Source organism: Rhinolophus hipposideros (genome assembly GCF_964194185.1).
Source record: "Rhinolophus hipposideros genome assembly, chromosome: 20".
In the NCBI taxonomy this organism is placed as follows: domain Eukaryota; kingdom Metazoa; phylum Chordata; class Mammalia; order Chiroptera; family Rhinolophidae; genus Rhinolophus; species Rhinolophus hipposideros.
In genome coordinates this window covers 15,408,100-15,428,720 of record NC_138066.1, presented here as the reverse complement: position 1 = coordinate 15,428,720, position 20,621 = coordinate 15,408,100, and the positions used below count along the sequence as shown (strand labels likewise).

At 43.1% G+C, this 20,621-nt stretch overlaps 1 protein-coding gene across 2 annotated transcripts in view; it reads left to right on the top strand.

Annotated features, from left to right (window-relative positions):
- VPS53 (VPS53 subunit of GARP complex) overlaps positions 1 to 20,621 on the top strand; it is a 135,289-nt gene that overhangs the window by 31,020 nt on the left and 83,648 nt on the right. For both annotated transcript variants that reach the window (XM_081029788.1, XM_081029787.1), the window contains 5 exons: positions 7,962 to 8,048; positions 9,846 to 9,961; positions 11,659 to 11,778; positions 17,293 to 17,371; positions 20,472 to 20,615. In XM_081029788.1, coding sequence (XP_080885914.1) covers positions 7,962 to 8,048; positions 9,846 to 9,961; positions 11,659 to 11,778; positions 17,293 to 17,371; positions 20,472 to 20,615 — 546 coding nt within the window. The remainder of the gene's footprint in view (positions 1 to 7,961; positions 8,049 to 9,845; positions 9,962 to 11,658; positions 11,779 to 17,292; positions 17,372 to 20,471; positions 20,616 to 20,621) is intronic.

The window sequence follows — 20,621 nt, the reverse complement described above, 5'->3', positions numbered from 1 at the left end:
TTCAGGACGCAAGGAAAATGAAGAATAATGGTTCCAGTTAATGATGCACAAAAATACAGAGATAGCATAATTGGTTCTGCTGAATCTTCTAGGCTCGCTCAGTGGGTTGTTTTGCAGAATTTGAGTTATTAAAGAAGACCACTACAGGAACTCTTACCTAATAGTTCTGGTGCTTAGTTCGGAAACTCCGGTAAGGGTAGATTGAATGCAGACATTTTTGGGTGATTAGTTCTGTTTTTAATCCACATACAGCTTGGAATGGAAAAGTAGCCACCATTTTATTTTAAAAAGCGTCGAGGGACAGTGCCAGAATCTTTCTTGCAGCACATTTTCTGATGAGCCAGGTAGTAAAAGTATTTCAATGTTTTTTAAAAATAAAATCTTAACCTTTTGTAGGCCTTAGGATTTTTCCGATTACAAAACGCTCTTCTCCCTGTGGAATCGATTACCAGAGATTAGATATCAAATATTAGAGTATGTGTTGAGAATGGACTTGCTCGATGGAGTGAATGCTTCAGAAGAACCTTTTTAACTAGAAAACGAATTATATTACATTGCCTTGACTTCCGTACATTGTTGTAACAAGCAAAAGTATTCCAGCCTGAGAAAAAAATCTGGCAGACAGTTTGTTTTTAAGACTGAAATGTAAGATAGTATGCTTCTTATTTGTTTGTTGGAAGAAAAAAGTGGTACCTTCAGCAGAGATACTAGTTAGTTCTGTTAGCATGCCAGCTTGAGAATCAGAGAGAAGTGGAGATAGAAACCCTTTCTCTGAGAAGGGATCGTGCATCTCTTCAGACCTTAGCTTGGCCCTTTTGGCCTTTCTTAGCTGAATGTCTTGTGTCTTAGGGTGCTTGGCAAAAGACGGTGGTTATAATTCCATTTAGTGTATCACTATAACATGACATGACATGATTGACGAGATCACAGAATTCTGTGTAAGGCATGCGCAGAAAGGTCAGTCCTTTCTGGTGGGCAGTTGCCTGCAGAGGCCGCTGGAGTGCTTTTTTATACCATGACCCAACAGTTTTTAAAAGCCGTCAGTGGGTTTAGAATTCACTGACTCCTAGTAGCATCGTGGGCACTAGACGCCGTATTAGCCAAATAGATAAAGTTGCAGGAATTGTGATGCTGTGTTTTAGAACCTCTGCTTTTAGTGGGGCCTGGAAGTCAAGGAACGCCGTGGGTGTCGGCACTGCCACTCTCTGAGAAGTGCTCCATGGTACTTTCATCAGTTGGCAAGTTTTTGTCTAGTTCCCACTGTGCTCTAGCTTGAGTTCGATGCTATAGGTGAGGTGACCGTATGATTTATCACCATGGTCACTTTTGAGAGTGAGAAGGAGCTATTTATTCATAGTGCTGCTGACACAGTTGTCATAAACTGGGCCTATCATTGTGGCAACTAGAGGGGATGATTGATTACTCGAGCTCTTACGGATAGAAGAATGCCATGCATATGCGTGGTCCGCACTCTGAAGGAATCTTGTAGCCCAGTTAGAGAGCTAATGTTTACACAATAAACAGTCCAGGAACGTTATTTAAAAAGTCCTTGTTTTCCCTAATTGCCCCGTTACTCCCACCACCTACCAAATCAGCTTCTCTTCTGTTGTGTCAACCCACCGTACGCACGTGCAAGCATCTCTCTCTCAAAATCGCCCCCTTTACCGCATCCATTGCCCCATTTTTCTTGTTTTATAGCAAAAACTTATTGAGAAAATACCCTATACCAGGGGTCAGCAAACCTTTTCTGCTTTAGGGCCCATTAGTAAATATTTTAGACTTTGTAAGTGCCGTATGTTCTCCTACCACTCGTCTCTGCTGTGGGGCGGTGAAAGTAGCCACAGACAGTGCCTGAACGAATGGGATTGGTGTGCTCCATGCAAACAGTGTTTACAAAACCAGGTTTCAGACTGGATGTGGCCCACGGGCCACCGTTTGCTGGGTCCTGCTCTGTACTCACTGTCTCCACTTCATCACGTTGTCCCTGCTGAACCAGCTCTTGTGAAGGTCATCGGCGACTTCCCTGCTCTCAGATTCAGTGGCAGCTCCGTCCTGATCTTACAGCCTAAGACATAGTGGCTCTTTTCCTCCACCTTCCAACACTTGTTTGGCTTCTGGGACACCTCAGTCCCTGTTTTTCTCTCATGTCACTGCGGGTTTTTCTCTTGCATCTTTTCTCCCTCCTGCTTTTCTTCTAGACTTACGAACATTGGCATGCCCGAGGGCTCAGCCCTGGGCCATTTTCTTTCTCTTCCCTTCTTGTTCCTTCTCTACTCTCTTCCCAGATGACTTCTTCCAGTCCTACAGAGTTAAATAGCATCCCCAAACTGATGACTTCTAAATTTAAGTCTAGCCCGCACCCCCTCTTCCAAGCTTCAGACTCACATGTCCAACTTGGTCTCCATCTGATCTCAGATAGATGGTGCACCCTAACATACCGAGATGGGAACTCTTGATTTTCAGTCCCCCCCCCACACACACACACACCTGCCTGGTAACCTGCTCCTTCCCCTGTCTTTTCGAGCTTAGTAAATGGAATAATTCCCTGGCTTTTCAAACCCAAATCTAAGCGTACTCCTTGATTCTTCCCCTTCCCTCTCATCCACATCCGGTCCACCAGTGAGTCCTGCAGATTATATCTTCTTATCAATCCCAAATCGCTCCCCTTCTTCCCAGCACCACTCGCTACCTAGTCTAGACCATCGCCATCTCTCACCTAGACATGTGGAGCAGCTTCCTAATAGGTCTTTCTCTCCTGATTGCACTCCTGTCTCTGTATGGTCCCTTCCCCCCACAGCAGCCAGTCCCTTGCTCAAAAGCTCTGCAGTGGCTTCTCATTGCACTTAGAACAAAATCCCCATGCTTTTAAGCAGGCCTTTGAGAGCCTTTATTCTCCAGTTTCTGCCTCCTCCTCCAAATTGTTTCTTAACACTTCCCACTCCAATACCACTCTGCCATCCACTGGCTTCCTTTTCTGGTCCTTCCAAACACCAAGGTCCTTTCTGTATCAGGGTCTTTTATGTGCTGTTCTCTCCAGTTGGAGTTCCCTTACTCTAGATCTGCAAATCCTGACTCCTTCTCATCCTACAGATCTCAGTTCGTTTGTTCTTTCTCAGGAGACCTTCTATAACCATCATTGCGGGTACTCTCATCACACTGCCTAATTCCTTCATTGCACCTGTCACACTCTGAGATTGTCTGGTTGATTGATTGATTGTCTTCTCAATACTCCTCCGCCTGCCACTCCTCAAAGTGACATTCCTTGAGGAGAGGGACCATGTATGTCTTGTCTACCATTGGATTCTCAGTGCTTAGAATATGCCTGGTACGTGGAAAACAATAAATATTTGTTCAGCAATTGAAGGAGTGAATTAATGAAATACTAGTAAAACTGCCACCGGAAGCCAGAGTAACAGCTTAGATATAGGTGTTGTTCAGTTACAAGACAATGAAGGTCCATGTTGAGAATTTATTTATGATAGAGTATGGATTTGAAAAATAGCACATTCTTTAGTAACTGCCACTCTTATAGCTGTTATTTTAAAACACTCTGGCCCAAATAGTAAGTTATGAAGTTGTGACCTCCTTCAGAAAGACGCCTAGGACCGCCCTTCCTTCTCTCTTTGTCTTCCTACCAAACAAACCCCAATCGCCAGTCTCTCTGGGTCCCCACAATGCACTGTACATATCTTTATCAAACCTCAATGTTCTTAGGGTTTATTAGCCTATCTTTCTACCTTTCTGTAAACTTCTTGAGAGCAGGAATTGTTTTTTATCCCTGTATCTCCAGTGTAGTGTTTGTTGATTGAATAAAGTGAATATTAAAATTGGTTGTAGTTCTTGAGGAATATAGCCAAAGAAAAAATGACTCTGCAGTTATTTCAGAAGGAAAATTTGTAATCTGGTGTGTAAAAATATATCTGAAATAATCTAAAAATACATAGTTTATTAAGAGACCATCATTGAAAAGTATCTTTCTTAAACTGAGAAGGGAGGGAATATATGGAGGGCTTTTGAGGTAGATGAAGTTCTTCTTTATATGTATATAAAACCCAATAATTTATCATAATTTACTATTATGGCTGCAACTTTACACAATTTGATGGCATGGCAAGTGAAAAATTTTTTCCTGTCTAATTTCGTAGGTTCATTAACCCAGCATTTTTTCCCAGTATGTGAAGATTGCATAACTGATTGTGTTGCTTTAAAAAGGGTTTGCAGTTGAAATGCTGGCACAGCCATAACCACTACGGCTAATGTATTGCCTGACTATCCCTGTGAGCAAAAATGGAGTGTGTGTCTGTGTTTGTGTACATCGTGATTGACTGGTTATAAATTCAACTTAATGAACGTGTACTGAATACTTACTGTATTATCCCGGCACTACCCTGGGTATTGGGGCATCACAATGAGTGAGACGTGTCCTTGCCCTCTGGGATCGCATAGTCCAACCAAAAGATAGAACCACAGAAACGTATTACAAATGTTAAGCATACGTAAAGGACCATGGGCACCCACATGGTGAATGAATGGATTGTACTGTGTGCCTCGTGTGTGTTTATATGGGAGAGGGTGTTGGAAGGAAAGAGGAAGTCGGGGGAAAGGATGGAGAAGAAACAGCCCTTAACTAGCCCATAGGAAACAACAAAGATTTGCACACCATCAGTGGAGCATGAAGGTTCACTCCTTTTGGTTATAAACAGATAATCTGATCATTTATTCCTTATCATTTTTGTTTTGTTAGAACTTGATTTGTCATAATATTATGAAACCCAAGGTTGTATGTTATAGCAGTAAGCAGTGCTCAAAAGAATTTGGTATCTGGTTTTTTAGGAGGTGAATATGAGAAACATGGAGAGAATTTTTTAAACTTATTTTTAATTATCACTGACATACAATATTATGTTAATTTCAGGTGTACAACAGTGAATAGACATTTATATACCTTATGAAGTGATCACCATGATAAGCCTAGTATCCATCTGTCACCATACATAGTTGTTATGATATTATTGACTATATTCCCTGTGCTGTACGTTACGCCGCCGTGACTTACAACTGGTAGTTTGTACCTCTTAATCCCCTTCACCTTTTTTATGCATCCCCTCCCCCCCCTCTAGCAACCATCAGTTCTGTGTTTATGAGTCTGTTTCTGTTTTGTTTGTTTTGTTTTTTAGAGTCTGCTTATAAAGTGAAATCATATGGTATTCATCTTTCTCTGTCCGTGTTATTTCGCTTAGCATAATACCCTCTAGGTCCGTCCATGTTGTCGCAAATGGCAAGATTTCATTGTTTTTCATAGCTGAGTAATATTCCAGTGTGTGTATATACCACTTCTTTATCCATTCAGCTATCAGTAGACACTTAGGTTGCTTCGTATCTTGACTACTGTAAACAGTGCTGCAACGAACATAGGGGTGTATATATCTTTTCAAATTAATGTTTTAGTTTCCTTTGGATAAATACCCAGGAGTGGAATTGCTGGGTCATGAGGTGGTTCTGTTTTTAATTTTCTGAGGAACATTCCTATTGTTTTCCGTAATGGCTGCACCAGTTTATAATCCCACCAGCAATGCAGGAGGGTTCCCCTTTCTCCACATCCCTACTAACGTTTACTCGCTGTTGTCTTTTTGATAGCAGCCGTTCTGACAGGTGTGAGGCGATAGCTCATGGGGTTTTGATTTGCGTTTCCCTGATAATCAGTGATGAGGAGCGGGGAGGTGGAATGATTGCGTTTGGATTCACTCGGGGAGTAGCTGAGAATAGGAAGTGTCACAGTGGGCGGGCTGAGAGGTTGTGTGTGAGAGGCAAATGTTGTCACAGGAGAACAGTACACCAGGGGTTCCAAAATATTGTATACTCATGACTTGTATTCATCTTTTGTTATCGGAATATGTTGAGTATTACAATTTTAATAGAGTATTATCCTTTCTTAAAATGTGTATGCATTTTTTGGCACCCTCTGTACATGTATATGTTTATCTTTACACATATACATAAAGGCATTTGCTCTGGTTGGCCATATATCTGGAAATAAACCTAATATTCGTGCAGCTTTTTACACCAATTATGTCACTAAATTTTCTCAACTGACCCTGGAAGGAGGTGCCATCATCACTACAGTTCAGACAAAGAAACTGATGCCCAGAAGGAACAGCTAGTGTGTGACAGTGGAGGCTGGCTGGCAGATGGAGGGTGTTCTCATGGTGCCACGGCTGTTTCAGGGGTACTAAGTCCTGGAATGAGAAAGACAGGATGGGAGGAAGCTCAGGGGAAACAGTTGTGAGGCAAAAATATGAAGCATCTCTTTCGGGTGGAATGGGACTGAGAGGAGCTGCTCAGTGTGACCCAATTCTATTCTATTGCCCCTTTTCCTACTCTGCAGGTAAATTTATTTGTGGCTGTGGTAGCAAAGCCAGCTGTTGTTCCAAGACCAAACTTTCTGATGATTAAAATGTCTGTGTCCCAGTGGCAGAAATTACAAGTAGAAAGCTCCTTTGCTCATAAACCTTTGTAGCTACAAGTAAAGAGATCCCGCAGAGCAAACGCACGCTGCCCCAGGAGGTGGTGTGAGCAGCTGCTTGAATGGTGTCACCTCAGACTTGGCAGCACACGGGCTAAGCAATGACTTCTTCAGGAGTTTCTGGACCTTCGTTGCAGAAGCCATACATAGTCACATGCCACAGCTTAGCCTCCTTGTCGCCACATGTGAAACCCCTGTAAATCCCAGTGGTGGAAGACATAAAAGAAAGCCAAGTTTGGAATTGAGCCACACGCAGGGCAGGGAGTTGCAGAATAAGAAAGAATTCCCCATATCAGAAGAAGTGGACAGCTCGGGAAACCTGGGAAGGGAAGGGAGATACAGTCCCTCCATCTAAACAAGAAGGAATTTCCGGCAGAGGAAACCAACTTAAGTTTGCTTTTGGAGGATTTTTTCTTTTTTTAAGCAAAAAAAAGACAGTATGTGAGTTCTTGGTGTAGAGGTAGCTCTTCCATGAGGTACTGCACAGGTTCAAATACTTTCGTCAGGGCTTTGTCATTCTCCCTTCATCTCAGCTGCACTTTCCGCTTTCATCTGTGATGGTGTCCGTCTCAAGGCGGCTGGCTGTTTTTCTGTGCAGGCCGAGATGGCCACACACAGCTCTAGGGTTACACTGGCCTTATCATTACATTTGTAAAGGGCTGTGAGGCCCGGTCAGGACAGGCCACTCTTAAATCCAAAGTAAATAAAGTGCTTGGGATGGAACGAGCGTGAGTTCTTCTGCTGGCTGCTGCATCTCTCATAAGTACATGTGTTCTACATGTGTGTGGCTTTTGTGCCCTCCCGAATCCCTGAATATTGCTTCCCCTACTCGCAGACGCTACTGTGGGTTGTAATACTTCTAATGCGTGGCATGCATCTTTATAGGTTTTTATCTCAGTGGAAACATTTGGCTCACTGTTCAAGTGCCCCTTTCTAACTTCATCTCATTGGTTTCCAGATAGGGCACTGTAAATGTCTTTAAGCCTTGCCACAGTACTGGAGTCTCCGTGCACAGTTGTGAGCTTTTTGAAGGCACAAGTCTTCTGGAACTTCCAAAATTCAGATCTTTCCCTTCCCCCCAATTTAGAGCCTCCTCTGTCTTTCTACAGGTTTTGAAGGTTACTGCACACGTGGGCGCACGCACACACGCATGTGCATAGCCTGTTTATTTGTTGTCATCAATACGTGTGGTAATCACGGAGATAGAGGGAAATAGTTTACTTTTTAAATTAAAACTTTATGATGTATATTGGCAAGAATCCTGTGTATTTGCCTGTATCCAAATGCTGGACTCTGTCTCTACTACTTTGGTCCAGTAAAGTTGTCAGCATAAGTGCAATGAATCAAGAGGGCTTTATTGATTTTCTTCTGAGGCTGGACTTGATTACAGTGTAGGGACTGGTGCTGTCTTGTTTTTCATTTATTTCTCTTATTCTAGGCACTTGAAGAGGCCCAGAAAGCAATTCAGCAACTTTTTGGCAAAATCAAAGATATCAAAGACAAAGCAGAAAAATCAGAGCAAATGGTGAGTTCAGGTTTCTTCCTAACTGTTGCACACCAGAAGAGGAAGTTAGCATCTCATCCAGTCATATTAATGGGCTTTTACTCCCACTGGCTGCCAACCACAGCACCCACGTCTCTAAAGCCAGCCCTGGGAGTACATTCTCCATCAGTTCAGGAGGAGCTGCTAGAGATGAGTGACTCACCAAACCTGCCGCCCTGCATTGGCAGCCCTCGTGTTTAAATAGGGAAAGTCGTCTTCAACTTTCCCCCCAAATAGTTTCCTAGTCCTTTTGGATTCCTTTCTCTAGCATTTGTTCATATCACATATTTTATATCACGCATAGTACTAGCCTTATGTTAGTTGCTCAATGAAGGGAAGACATTATTAAGATATATGATACATAACTTGGTATCACATGAAAACCAGAACTGGATCTGGGAGATGGGATGTATCCTGCTTATGATGCATGCTTATGGTTTTGATTAAGTTCTCCTCCTACAAATCTGTTTTCTCCCATGATGTACTCGGAAGGCCCCACTGCTGACCAGGAATCCAGCCTCACCCACTCGTACTCCGTGGGAGGCACTGTGAAATGCCAGCTTCTGGGCTCACATTCTGACTGCGTAATGTACTGCCTCTGAATTCCAGTTTCTTCAACTGTAAACAAAACATCTAGCTCAAGGCGTTGTAAGAATTAAACGTAAGAACACCGAGCATAGTACTATGCTCGTGTTAGTTCAATGAATGGAAACCATTAGGAATGTCATTTATCCCCCCTCCGTTTTTTGGTTACAAAAAAACCTTGCAGGTTTGTGGGTGACGAGCTGAGCTGTGTAAGTCATAATCTTTATGAGTGCACGCAGGGTGGTCAAACTGAAAACTCGGGTTGCGTGAACTTAACTCACTATCGGGTTTTTCACTTTTAATGGAAGGTGTATCTTTCCAGTGCCTAGAATGTTTGAGCCTGATACCCAGGGCACCTCCTTCCTTCCAGGTATCAAAGAACCTGGGAAACCAAGTTGCTCTTCAGAAAGTTTCTTGGTCGACATGTACTCAGGCAGTTAGTGGAAGATTTCCCGTAGGTGTTAATGAAGTTGGAGAATTGTTCCCACTTCACTGCTGCGTGCATTTTTCTAGTGACTGAAGTATACCTGTGTTCCCAGATACAGAGTTTCTTCCTCTTGGACCTGCTGGGTCAACACTGGTGCAATTTTACTCCTCCGATTCCTTTCTCACTCCCTGAAGGCTGAGCCTCTCCTCTTTTGACATTACGTGTTAAGCTTATGTTCCGGGGGTTCCGTTTTAGTCTTCTCGAAATTTGAGAGAAAGGCTTTCTTTTCTGGAGATCGGGCTGTAAACCCTAGTTCCATGAATAAAGACCATCTCAATAGAATTGGTCAACTAATACCATACATTCTGTACTGGGCCTAGTAGTGACCTTGTTCAAGACCTTGTTCTGACCTTGTTCAAGACGAGCGGCACCGTACTAGGCTCCTGGACCCTGCAGGCTCCATGCTTAGTTGCAATTAGGATCACTCCATCTGGGGAGGAAAAAAAAAGTCCGTTTCATTCTCACAACTGAGGATTCTGCAACCCTGGGTAAAGTCTTCCGAAAAAATGCTAAATTAAATTTAAATGGGCTGATTGGAAATGATTGTGATTGTATATTGTGTGAAAGCCTGTGTTTTCCCCAAGGGCTAACCTGAGGGGTTTTTTCCTTGCTTCACGTGCATTATTTTCTTGTGGAGCTACTTGCAGATGGGTGTCCATCTTTCTTAACCTTCCTCCCTTTTTCTCCTGTGGTTTTTCATTATTTAGGTTAAAGAAATCACCCGTGATATTAAGCAGTTAGATCACGCCAAACGCCACCTGACCACCTCGATCACAACGCTGAACCACCTGCACATGTTGGCAGGTGGCGTCGACTCCCTCGAGTAAGCAGTGTCACCTTTCTCTCTCTTGGGTTCACAGGAAGTGAATGTGTCATGCATAGAAAATGGCATCATAGGTTTATTTACTTCTCAGCCGGGAGAGTCTCACCATCCTGCGCCACTTTCTGCAAATCCATCTCCAATGTTCAGTCACCAGATTTGCTTTGTGCTCCCTGGTGTTCAAAACCTAACAAACACCTGAAACTTTGAAGTGAGGTACAAGAGAGTCTGAAGGGGCCCCCGAAAGGATGTGGAGAATGACTCCACGAATACAGGTCATTTACACGTGGTAGATCTCTGCCATTGAGGCCCACAAGCCGATTCAGGTCTGTAAACCCTCCCAATGGCCTTGGCCTTGGCAAGTTTTCCTGCTTGTGTTGGGCTGAGTTGCACTCTCGTTGAATGTACCATATGGAAACAGATCTCTGATATATCATTCAACCCACTTTTTTTTCAACCCACTTTTTCCAATACAGTAGCTTCTTGTTTGGTTTATGGAGGACCTATAGAGAATGATACATGAGGACATGAGAAATAGTATTAAAAGGAAGAGGTGATTATTTATCACCAAGAGGGAGCCCAGAGGCCTCCTGTATCAACAAGATTCTGACATGCCAATTCACTTCTGTGGTCTGTCTCCGGCTGAGAAACCCCCCTGCCCCAGCCTCAATGTAATCTCATGTGTGGACAGAGAAAGAGCATCTTCACAGAAATTTAGCCCCAGAGTTGGGGGAAAGGGGGACAGGCTCGTTCCTGATGTGTCCCAGGCACTGGTTGCATGATGCTTCCGTGAACCCTGGCCCATTCTGTGAGGAGTGATCAGAGAGAGCAGCAGACCAGCGGGAGACTAGAAGAGCAATTTCCTTGTCCCTTCCTCCAGATGCTCGGTGTTTTCCACAAACTATTCAGTCAGGCCGTGATAGCAACGTAATACCTTGGCTAGACCTTGATCCTGTCTTTTAAAATACCTCTTAAGGGAAGTAATAAATTATGCTTTTAATTTAAAAGCCCAACCCTAATGAAATATTTAGACCTAATGGTTTGTCCTTCCTTGCTGTGTGTAACTATTGATTTTATCAGCATCCTTTTATTTATGCTTCATTAACCTTAGCAGTAGGGAAAGTAGACATCTGACACAGAGTTGCTTAACATTGGCTGAAAACCCACAAATTTAGTTAACATGTAAATGCATACAAATGCCCTTTGTTGGATCCCAGGAGGATGTGTTTGGTTTGCCCATAAACTGTAATCCTCAAGTAGTAACATCATTCCCCTGTTGTCTGTCAAAAGTCTGCTAATCCCATAATACCCAACCCAAATCCCAAATCCATAGTCTTCCCAGATTTCCCATCCCCCCCACCCAATGAGAATCCATCACTTAGACATTCTTTTGTACTTCCCATAGCACATAACTAGTGCTTCTGTTTAGAACTTAGTTCATCCTACTTGGTATTAGTTAGATGTGTACTTGTTGCTCTCTCCCTTACTGAGTGATGTCACCTTGAGGATTTGGACCAGGTCTTCCCCGCCTCCCCTCCCCCCCACCCTGCCACTGCACAGCACCGTACTTATGCAGTGCTCAGTAAATGCTTATTAAACTGAGTTTATGTCTGTTTCAGAGCTCAGAGTAGGTTGTTCCACATCTCTGTCTTGTGTCCTTACTGTTTTTCTAGAGTTCTCGACTTCTTATTTCCTTGCAGAGCCATGACCAGGCGAAGACAGTATGGAGAAGTTGCTAACCTTCTTCAGGGTGTAATGAATGTTCTGGAGCACTTCCACAAGTACATGGGAATTCCACAGATCCGGCAGCTTTCTGAAAGGTAAAATGTTATTGGAGAAAATGATCTTCCCTTTTAAGAAAAGATGGTGCCGGGAAGTGCTTAAGCTCTTCGCTTAGTGTATCCATTATACAATCTATTTATAATGAGTTAGGTCAGATGTCGTCTGATCTGACTGTATCACACAGATGTCCTGTCCACCACACTTTTACCAACTCCTGATTCTGTCTTCTAAAGCTGCCTATGTCAGTTGCTGGCCTGCTATCAGTGGAGTGGCAGCTGGCAAGTTGTATATCTGGACAACTCTCAATTGTCCACATTTGTGAGGGAAACCATTCCAGTTGTCTATTTTCTTGTAAAAAACCACCACAAGACTCAGAGTTTCTAGTCTGCCACTTCTTTTCTTGCCTGGTTCTGGATTTTTATTAAAACATTTTCATTACTTCTAAGGATCTGGGGCAGGAAGGGGAGATTGCAAAATGTGCTCAGTGTGCCATCTTACAGTGGAAATGTCAAAAAACTATTAAGGAATGTTGGAACAGAGCTTGGCAGAATCCTAGGGAAATCACCACCCTTTCCCTCATCCTTCCTAACAGCTTCACACTTAGAGATGGCTAATCGCCATATCACACTGGGGGTGGGAAGCAGCTAAGAGGGCAAAATGAACAAAGCTTTATGAGTTGCAAGAAAGAAGGAAGCTTGGATGGAGAAGGCAGACTTGCTTTCAGTACCTCATGATAATCCACAATTGATCTTTTTTTCCCCCATTCATTTATTCTATCCTTCATGTACCTAAGAGATATTTACTATGCACCTCTATTTTCTAGACCCCGTGTTGGAGTACTGAAGGCACAAAAGTAAAAAAATACACATTCTCTTCCTTGAAGGAGTTCACCATTTTTGTGTAAAGAGACACCCTAATAGAAAATTTCAGTACAGCATGGATATAGCAAAACTGGTATTTGCTGTACAAGGCATGGCAGGATCTTAGAAGAGGAATGATAGTCTCACCCTTCAGGGGCTGAGGGTAGCGTCACAGAAGAATTCAGTTTCAATCTGATCTTAAAAGAATGGGTAAGATCTTAACCACCAAGACAAAAAGGTTGGGGGAGCAGAAGAACGAGAACATCATGGTACTTTGGGAGGTGATGGGGAGTGACGGGCTGCACAGGTTGGTAGGGTCAGAGTTAACATGCCTTGCTAAAGAATTTATCCTTTATTGGGTGGACAGTGAAAGATTTAAGCAGAGAGGGGCATGATCTCATTTGTATTCTGTGAAACTCTGGTGATGACAGGTACCAGAGACTAGCGGTTGAGACTATGTTTTAGACTAGAAAAGGTGAGAGCCTTACCGAGACAGCGACCCTAAAGCAAAGGAGCTGGATTGAGCATAGGTTACCACTTCGTCGTGTATGATGGGGATTGTTGATGGCAGGAATGTGGCAGAACTGAATTTGATTTCTAAACAAGCAAGCTAGAGACACACAAACATTCCCCTAAAAAAGACATTCCCCCCAAAAAAGAAAAATCTGACATTCTGTCAATGTATTTCAGTGCTCCAAACGTTCGTTATCATGCAGGATTGCTGCAAACCCAGGAGGACTGACTTTTCTTCTAGTTCGCTGCCCAACCTCTATTTGCAAAAATTTTGCGTAGGTTATTAAAATTTTGTGTAGGTTATAAAAATTTTGGGTAGGTTATTTTGTGTATGCTATTAAGTAACTCTAAAAATAACACAAGAGAAGAAACCTTGTTTTCAGTGCTTGCCTACAGTTGTTTTTCAAGAGGTATTAAAAGTTTGAGGACAGTCCAGACTTCTTGTTTTTAGCACCATTTCTGGTGATTTTCCTTCTTGATGTTTACACAGCGATGGTAGAACCATCTGGAAATAATAGAAATAGATGTTTGTTTGGGGGGAGGGGAGAGGGCAGGCGAGTTACAGCCTATGCATTGCTTCAGTTTCTCTCATTTAATAGCTTGCTGTCTATAAATTGTAGAAATCATGCAAAAGGTTGCATTCTGAAATCTTCGCCTGTACATTTGAAATATGAAGTTAATGGACCTTGATTTGAAAATAGCTATTTTTTTCCAACTACCCTTCTGGAAAATGCTTAAACATTAATGTAGCATTGAAGGAAAGATTTTTTTTTCTTTAATATTATCTTTACATTTCAAATCCTCCTGATTTAAGAATATCCATGAAAGAAAATGTTTCTCATAATCAGTCAGTATTTCCTGAGAAAGAATGCAAGATTGTTGCATTCACTTGAAACCCATGAAAGCCTTGAATTAAAAACTATGTTTCAGGGCTATTTCTAATCTGGTATGTGAGAGATACTTGGCAGGTTGGGATCACATGGTACAGTGATAAAAGTAAAGTAGAGAATGAAAAGGCCTGATTAGCTGTGTGACTCTGACAAGTTTTCTGAAAGAATTGTTACAAAAGTGTAAGCGTTGTACTTGATGATCTCAGAAGCATCTACGGAGTCACTCGAAGATTCTGGGTTGAGATTATAGAGCCTGTCTGTTTGGAAATGGAGTGTCTTAGACTCCTCTGACTGACCATTCTTTCCAGGACAGACTGTGTATTTGGGAGGTCAGTTTATTGTGAACTGTTGCGGATATTTCCTTTGGGACTGTCCTTCACAAGGGAATAGAAGCACCGGGGTCACTTTATCCACAAATGTCTAAATAATTTTCATAATTTGCTGTCCCTCTGCTCCTACCCCTTGTGAAAATTGGTAACACATTTAGGAAAGGGCACCTTTAAACAGCGCTTAGTCACATGGCATGGAGGATGCTAGAAGCCAGTTGGTTGACCGTCCTTTCTGGGCCGCACAGTGACTCATTTGCTAAGAGTGATGAACATTTTGTTGCCAGGAGGCCAACCTTATTTGGATGCCAGGAGGAATTTTTATTTACTATGCTACTCTCTATCAGTTGTGGATTAATTGTCATAAGAATGACTAGGAAATCTTGGTAGTTCAACCTGTATATATGCTCTACTAACCGAGTCTCAGTCGATCCATCTCTTTACAGTTAGGAATTTACTTTTCATTGTTAGAAGAGAAAGGAATGTAAAGGAGGGAAGCTGAAAATAGTTTCTTCGAAGTGATGAACTTGTTTCTAGGATCCTGTTTAGACAACTGATTGTAAAGACTGCTATTCACATCTCACCCTGAAAGGCATGGAATCATGGTTTGGATTTATAGCTACCATCATGACTATCAGTAAGGGGAATGGTTGCTCTTTCATCTGAGTCACTGACAGACCCTCCAGAAACTGGAAACATTTATGTGCAGAAACTTATGTTTCTGTTCCGACATTACTGACACATCCGACTTGGCGTCACCTGTAAAGATGGCTGCTGCTGCCAGCTAGCACTATAGGAGGGGGTTTGTAGAATGATGCGTACCGGCGAAGGGTCAGTACAATGGATATTCTTGGATGTTCAATGGATATTCTTAAGTCAGGAGGATACTGAAGGGCACCTCGGACAGGCCTCCATCCCCACCCACCCTCTTATTTCGCAGCTGTTCTTAGCTATAACTCACATGGGGGAAATGAATTACTCATGATTCCACATAGCTCAGGGGTGGCACAGCTAAGGCCAGGCTATCTCAAGAGGTGACTTTGGAAATGGACGGAAGAAGATGGCAAGGTGGTCTGCAAATCCCAGTCTGGTACTTTACCCTCTCTTCTGCTGGACGTACCGAGCCTCTGACTGACTTTCAGGCACTTCAGTTTCCAACCTAGCCAAAAGATGGAGTTACGTGATGGTGGGATAAGTGGGGTGACAGAGGCAGAGCTGGGACCTAAGTATCAGTGAGACGCTCAGGAGCCCCGAGAATGTGACTGTGAGTGACCCTGGCCGGTGCGGGCCTTGTCCTTCGGGTGTTGTCGCTGGGGCTTAAGAGGGAACGTGCTGTCTGTGTGCTGCCAGGAGGAGAGCAGGAGCAGAGGGGCCTGACGCCCTGGAGCTGTCTTGTGACCTGGCTCAGGGGAGACTGTGCCTGGCCCACTGTGTGGAGTCACAAGACTTACAAGATACGATTTTACAAAAGCTTATTCTCTTCTTTCCTATCAGAAGTGTTTCCCATTGTTTATTGGGCAGCTCTAGGTGGATTGCCCTGATTCTGCTTTGGGGGGCTAGTGCCGTAATAATAGCCTTATCTCGGTCATTCCTAGCCCCCTTGAAAACTGACTAAAAAGGCTGCAAACCCACCTATCAGAGTGGTTTTAAACGTTTTGAAGATAGTGGGAAAACCCTGGAAAGTATTTGAAATAGAACATAATTATAACTGCCACAGAAAAATCAGACTGTTTTGGGTCCCGCCTATTCCCCCATTAAAAAAAAGAAAAAATCTTAGTAGGTTGCTAGGCACTGCCTAGTAGCCAGAGAACTTGTGGTTTTGAGCTGTGCACTATTTCTAGGACTTCATAAAGTTAGTTCCAAAGTAACAGGGTGGAGACCTAGAAAGGGAGAACACTATTTTCTGGTGCTTTGAGCAAAGATAAAACTTGCTTCGGGCTCAGGGCAGTTCAGCAGCTGCCTCAGAGCCTCTCTCCTCTCCACCCGGGCTCTGTTGGGGCTGGCTAGTGCGGAGGGGGCGTGCGGCTAGTGCGGAGGGGGCGTGCGGCTGGTGCGGGCTCGCGGCTGGTGTGGGCGTGCGGCTGGTGCGGGCTCGCGGCTGGTGGGGGCTCGCGGCTGGTGCGGGGCTTGCTGCTGGTGCGGGGCTTGCTGCTGGTGGAGGACGCAGGTATAGCAGGGGCCTTTCCCATCCCAGCTGCTTTTCCTTTCCCTTCCATTGAAGCCGAAAGGTATTTATCGAGCTCCTAGTATACATGCAAGCGACCGTGTTCAATATTGACCTCCCCTTTCTAACTGCTTCTCGTTGTTGTAACTCAGTCTTCCTAATCACGCTCTTCCCAAGTGAACCTCCATCTTCATTTAAAGGCTTTCACTGTCAATTAGCAGTTCATTTGATCCTTTGGGCCTTTTTTCTTTTTACCTGAGGAAACATTCTTTTTGTTCATTTGTTAAAACTTAGGATCCTGATGTTGGTTTCTGGGTTGGAAAAAAAACCAACTCTGCCCTCCCATTTTTTACTCCCAGGTGCGGGCGAGCAGTTATACCCATAATCCAAAATGGCTTGATATTTGATATGGGCATTATACAGCATTTTCCCACAGCATAACTACCCCCAAATGACATTTTGTAAAGGTTAACATGTACTATCTCACGATAGGCGTGGGATAGAGAAAATCCATCATGAGAATAAATTGGCTGGGTGGGTCCTGGCCATGGTCCTGGTCAGAAACGCTTCCAGCTATTAGGTTGGTGCAAAAGTGATTGTGGTTTAGAAGGTTAAAAATGATTGCAAAGACTGCAATTACTTTTGCACCAACTGAATGGTTTGTGACCTCTCTTGTCTAGCCACCCCTCCCCCTGCCTGATGATGTCTAAAGACTTCATCAGTTCTGACCCCTAGAGATCTTCATTTGTGGATGTTTGAAAATTACCCCAGGCAGTGATATGTCCTCTTTTTCCTACAGGGTGAAGGCTGCCCAGACTGAGTTAGGACAGCAAATCCTGGCTGATTTTGAAGAAGCTTTTCCTTCCCAGGGCACCAAGGTATTGTTTTGCATTTTCCCTCCAATCTTTAGATATTATCCTCATTCTAATTCACATTCACTACAGTTACTATTTCCGTTTATCATTCCAAAAGAGTTTGCTGGCAGCCCTATGTCTGTTTGCCAAAGGTTCAGGGTAGGAGGACATCCTTGATTTTAAATATCCCAAAGCAATGTTGATTCCTCATCTGTGTTCTCTCAGCATCAAAAAGTGAGGATTTGTTTTCAGTCTAATTTAATGTGTGTCAAACCTAATCTCTTGTCTGCCCAGTAAATTCTTTTTTTCTCTTGGCTGTGTTTACAAAAGAAATCTTCAAGCTACAGTGTTTTTTAGGATTGTTACATAACTTATTGGTTACAGTTTGGGGAAAAGACAACTGGGAGAAAAGTCCACAGGCTTATGTAACTTGGAGGGACGTGGGGAGGAGACTCGTTTTTTAATGATCAGAGACCTGTCCTTTGGAATTAATCCCTTTTGCTCTCACTGGTAGCATAGCTGTTTGTGTTGTGTCTGGGAAGCCCACCGTATTTCACTTGTGACCTCTTGGTTCCACCTCTCATGTAACAAGCTTTGCCTCACTTGGCTGTCATCGTGCATGGTTAACTGCTTTTAGCTCTGTCCTTTAAATTGTAGCAGACGTAATCTTAATGCTTTGCATGTGTCGGGGAGGGAATAACCTTCAGAAGCTTTGTTTCTCTATTATTTGAGCTACTTCAAGAGAAAGAATTGTCTAATGTAGAAGTGAGCTAGCTGAAGTATACACGCGCAATCAGCATTCCTCACTGAATTTGGTGGGTGGAGATGGCGGATATATATGTTCATTTATAGAGCCAAGGAACGCTTCCTGGATCTGCTGTATAATTCAATAACTGGAAATATCTTAATCGTTTTTCTTTGTGCTCCATAAAAGAAACTTAAGAAGTAGTGGGGGTAGCTGCTCTGGCTTTGTAGATTATGACTTTCTCTAGGAAACCTGCTCCTGATTTTGATGTCTGCCCGTATTGTGGCTGTCTTCTGGTAATCATATTGTATTTGTAAAGCATGTTTCTTTGAGGACTTCATATCCTAATTCATTTGGTATAACTGTGGAGAGTGGATGTTGGAAAGCCATTCTGTGAAAAGGGATTGTAAAATATTCACAAATTATAAGCACCAGACTCTTCTTAGTCCAGGATCTGCTTTACTACATACTCTACTGTCCATCCCAGTTTCTAGAACTTTCAGGAAGATGTGGATGAAGCCCAGTTTCATTATTTAGGAGAAACTAACTGTGACCTACATTTTATCTTTTTCCCAGATCCCACCAGGCAGATGAAGTTAAAATGGTTTTCTTTAATAACTCGCTTCCCTTTTCTCTGACTGGGTGACAGTGGTTTTTTTTTTTCCAGTTTTCTTTTTTCCTCTTTAATGGCTATTGACTTTTCTTAAAGGTTTTTTTGCTATTATTTCTATTTCACAAATGGAACTCACAGTATTAAAAAAAAAATTATCCACTGTAACCTACGAAGTTTTTTGTTGTTGTTTTGTTTTGTTTTAATTTTATTGGGGGATATTGGGGAACAGTGTGTTTCTCCAGGGCCCATCAGCTCTAAGTCGTTGTCCTTCAATCTAGTTGTGGAGGGCGCAGCTCAGCTCCAAGTCCAGTTGCCATTTTCAATCTTTAGTTGCAGGGGGCCCACCATCCCATGCAGGAATTGAACCGGCAGCCTTGTTGTGGAGAGCTCGCGCTTTAACCAGCTGAGCCATCCGGCCGCCCCTCCTGAAGCTCAGCGGCAGCTCAGCTCAAGGTGCTGTGTTCAATCTTAGTTGTAGGGGGTGCAGCCCACCATCCCTTGCAAGAGTCGAACTGGCAACCTTGTGGTTGAGAGGACACGCTCCAACCAACTGAGCCATCTGGCCACCCGGGAGCTGAGCGGCAGCTCATTGACTTCATTCTAGTTGCGAGGACGCAGCTCGCTGGCCCATGTGGGAATCGAGCCGGTAGCCCCGTTGCCCAGAGCTCACACTCTAACCATCTGAGCCACCCGTCTGCCCCTTGAAGTTCTATTTAAATGAAAAAATACGAACCCATGAACCCATGAGTTTTGGCTTCTGTGATTTCTCTATCAGGTCAAACACTTTTGTCTGGAAGCAAGAGCTGAGTAGCCTTTGTGCTCAGTAGATGATCTGACAGCCACTCGGCATGGAGTTGGTCAGCATTTTAACAGGTTAGCTCAAAGGCAGCTTAGGTAACACCTATGAAAAACTTGAATTTCAGTTGAGATGGATAAATTGGACAGACTTGACAAAAACAAAACAAACACAAAGATTTGGAAGAACCTTCCTGATCACCTAGTTAAAGTCCGCTGTTTTTCAGATGATGTTGAATAACTGCACCAAAGCTGCATGGCTGTTTGCCAAGCCAAGAGTAGATTCCAGGTATTCTTTTTACTGTAATGCAGTCAGCCAGCCATGTTCATTCAGTGAGTTACTATATAAAGAAAAGTTCAGTGAGATTGAATTGCTTTTGATAATAACAAAAGCCTTCCCATTTTGATGGATCAACACAGTTCCTCCATATCTTTCTAATATTCTTTTTAGATAAAGGGGCTGATACCATACTGTTTCACCTTTGGCTGCATATCTGGGTGTTTGAAACAAGTCTGGTGGTTTAGAACCTGGTTTTAGGTTTTAAATGCCACCATACCGTTTGACACAAATGTAGCACCTTAAGAAATGGACCCTGAGGTCGGAATCGGGAAAGTGGCACATATGAGTGAGACTGGAATCATTCTGACTCTTAGGACTCATCCAAAAGTGTTTCAGTGTCCGTGTTCAGAAAGCAGAATTCCCTATGTTCGTTACTGGCCCTGTCTTCCAAAATGTCTCATTGCTGATTCAGAGTAGCTTTCATCCTGGCTACTGCAGACTAGCTTAATGATTCTCTCATCGAGGAACACGAAACTGAAATATCCATCTGACACAGCAGAAGAATGAGTATCAGGGGAGTGGGAGTAATAATAACTCCAAGAGCGGAACAAGAAGTAGCAGCTGTCAGAGGCCATGAGATTTAGAGGTTGTTTCTGGCTTTTGAACTGGTGTGTGTTGTTTGTTTTAACAGAGGCCCGGAGGACCCAGCAATGTCCTTCGAGATGCATGTCTGGTTGCTAATATTTTGGACCCCAGAATCAAACAGGATATCATCAAAAAGTTTATTAAACAGCATCTGTCAGAGTATCTAGTACTTTTTCAAGAAAACCAAGATGTAAGT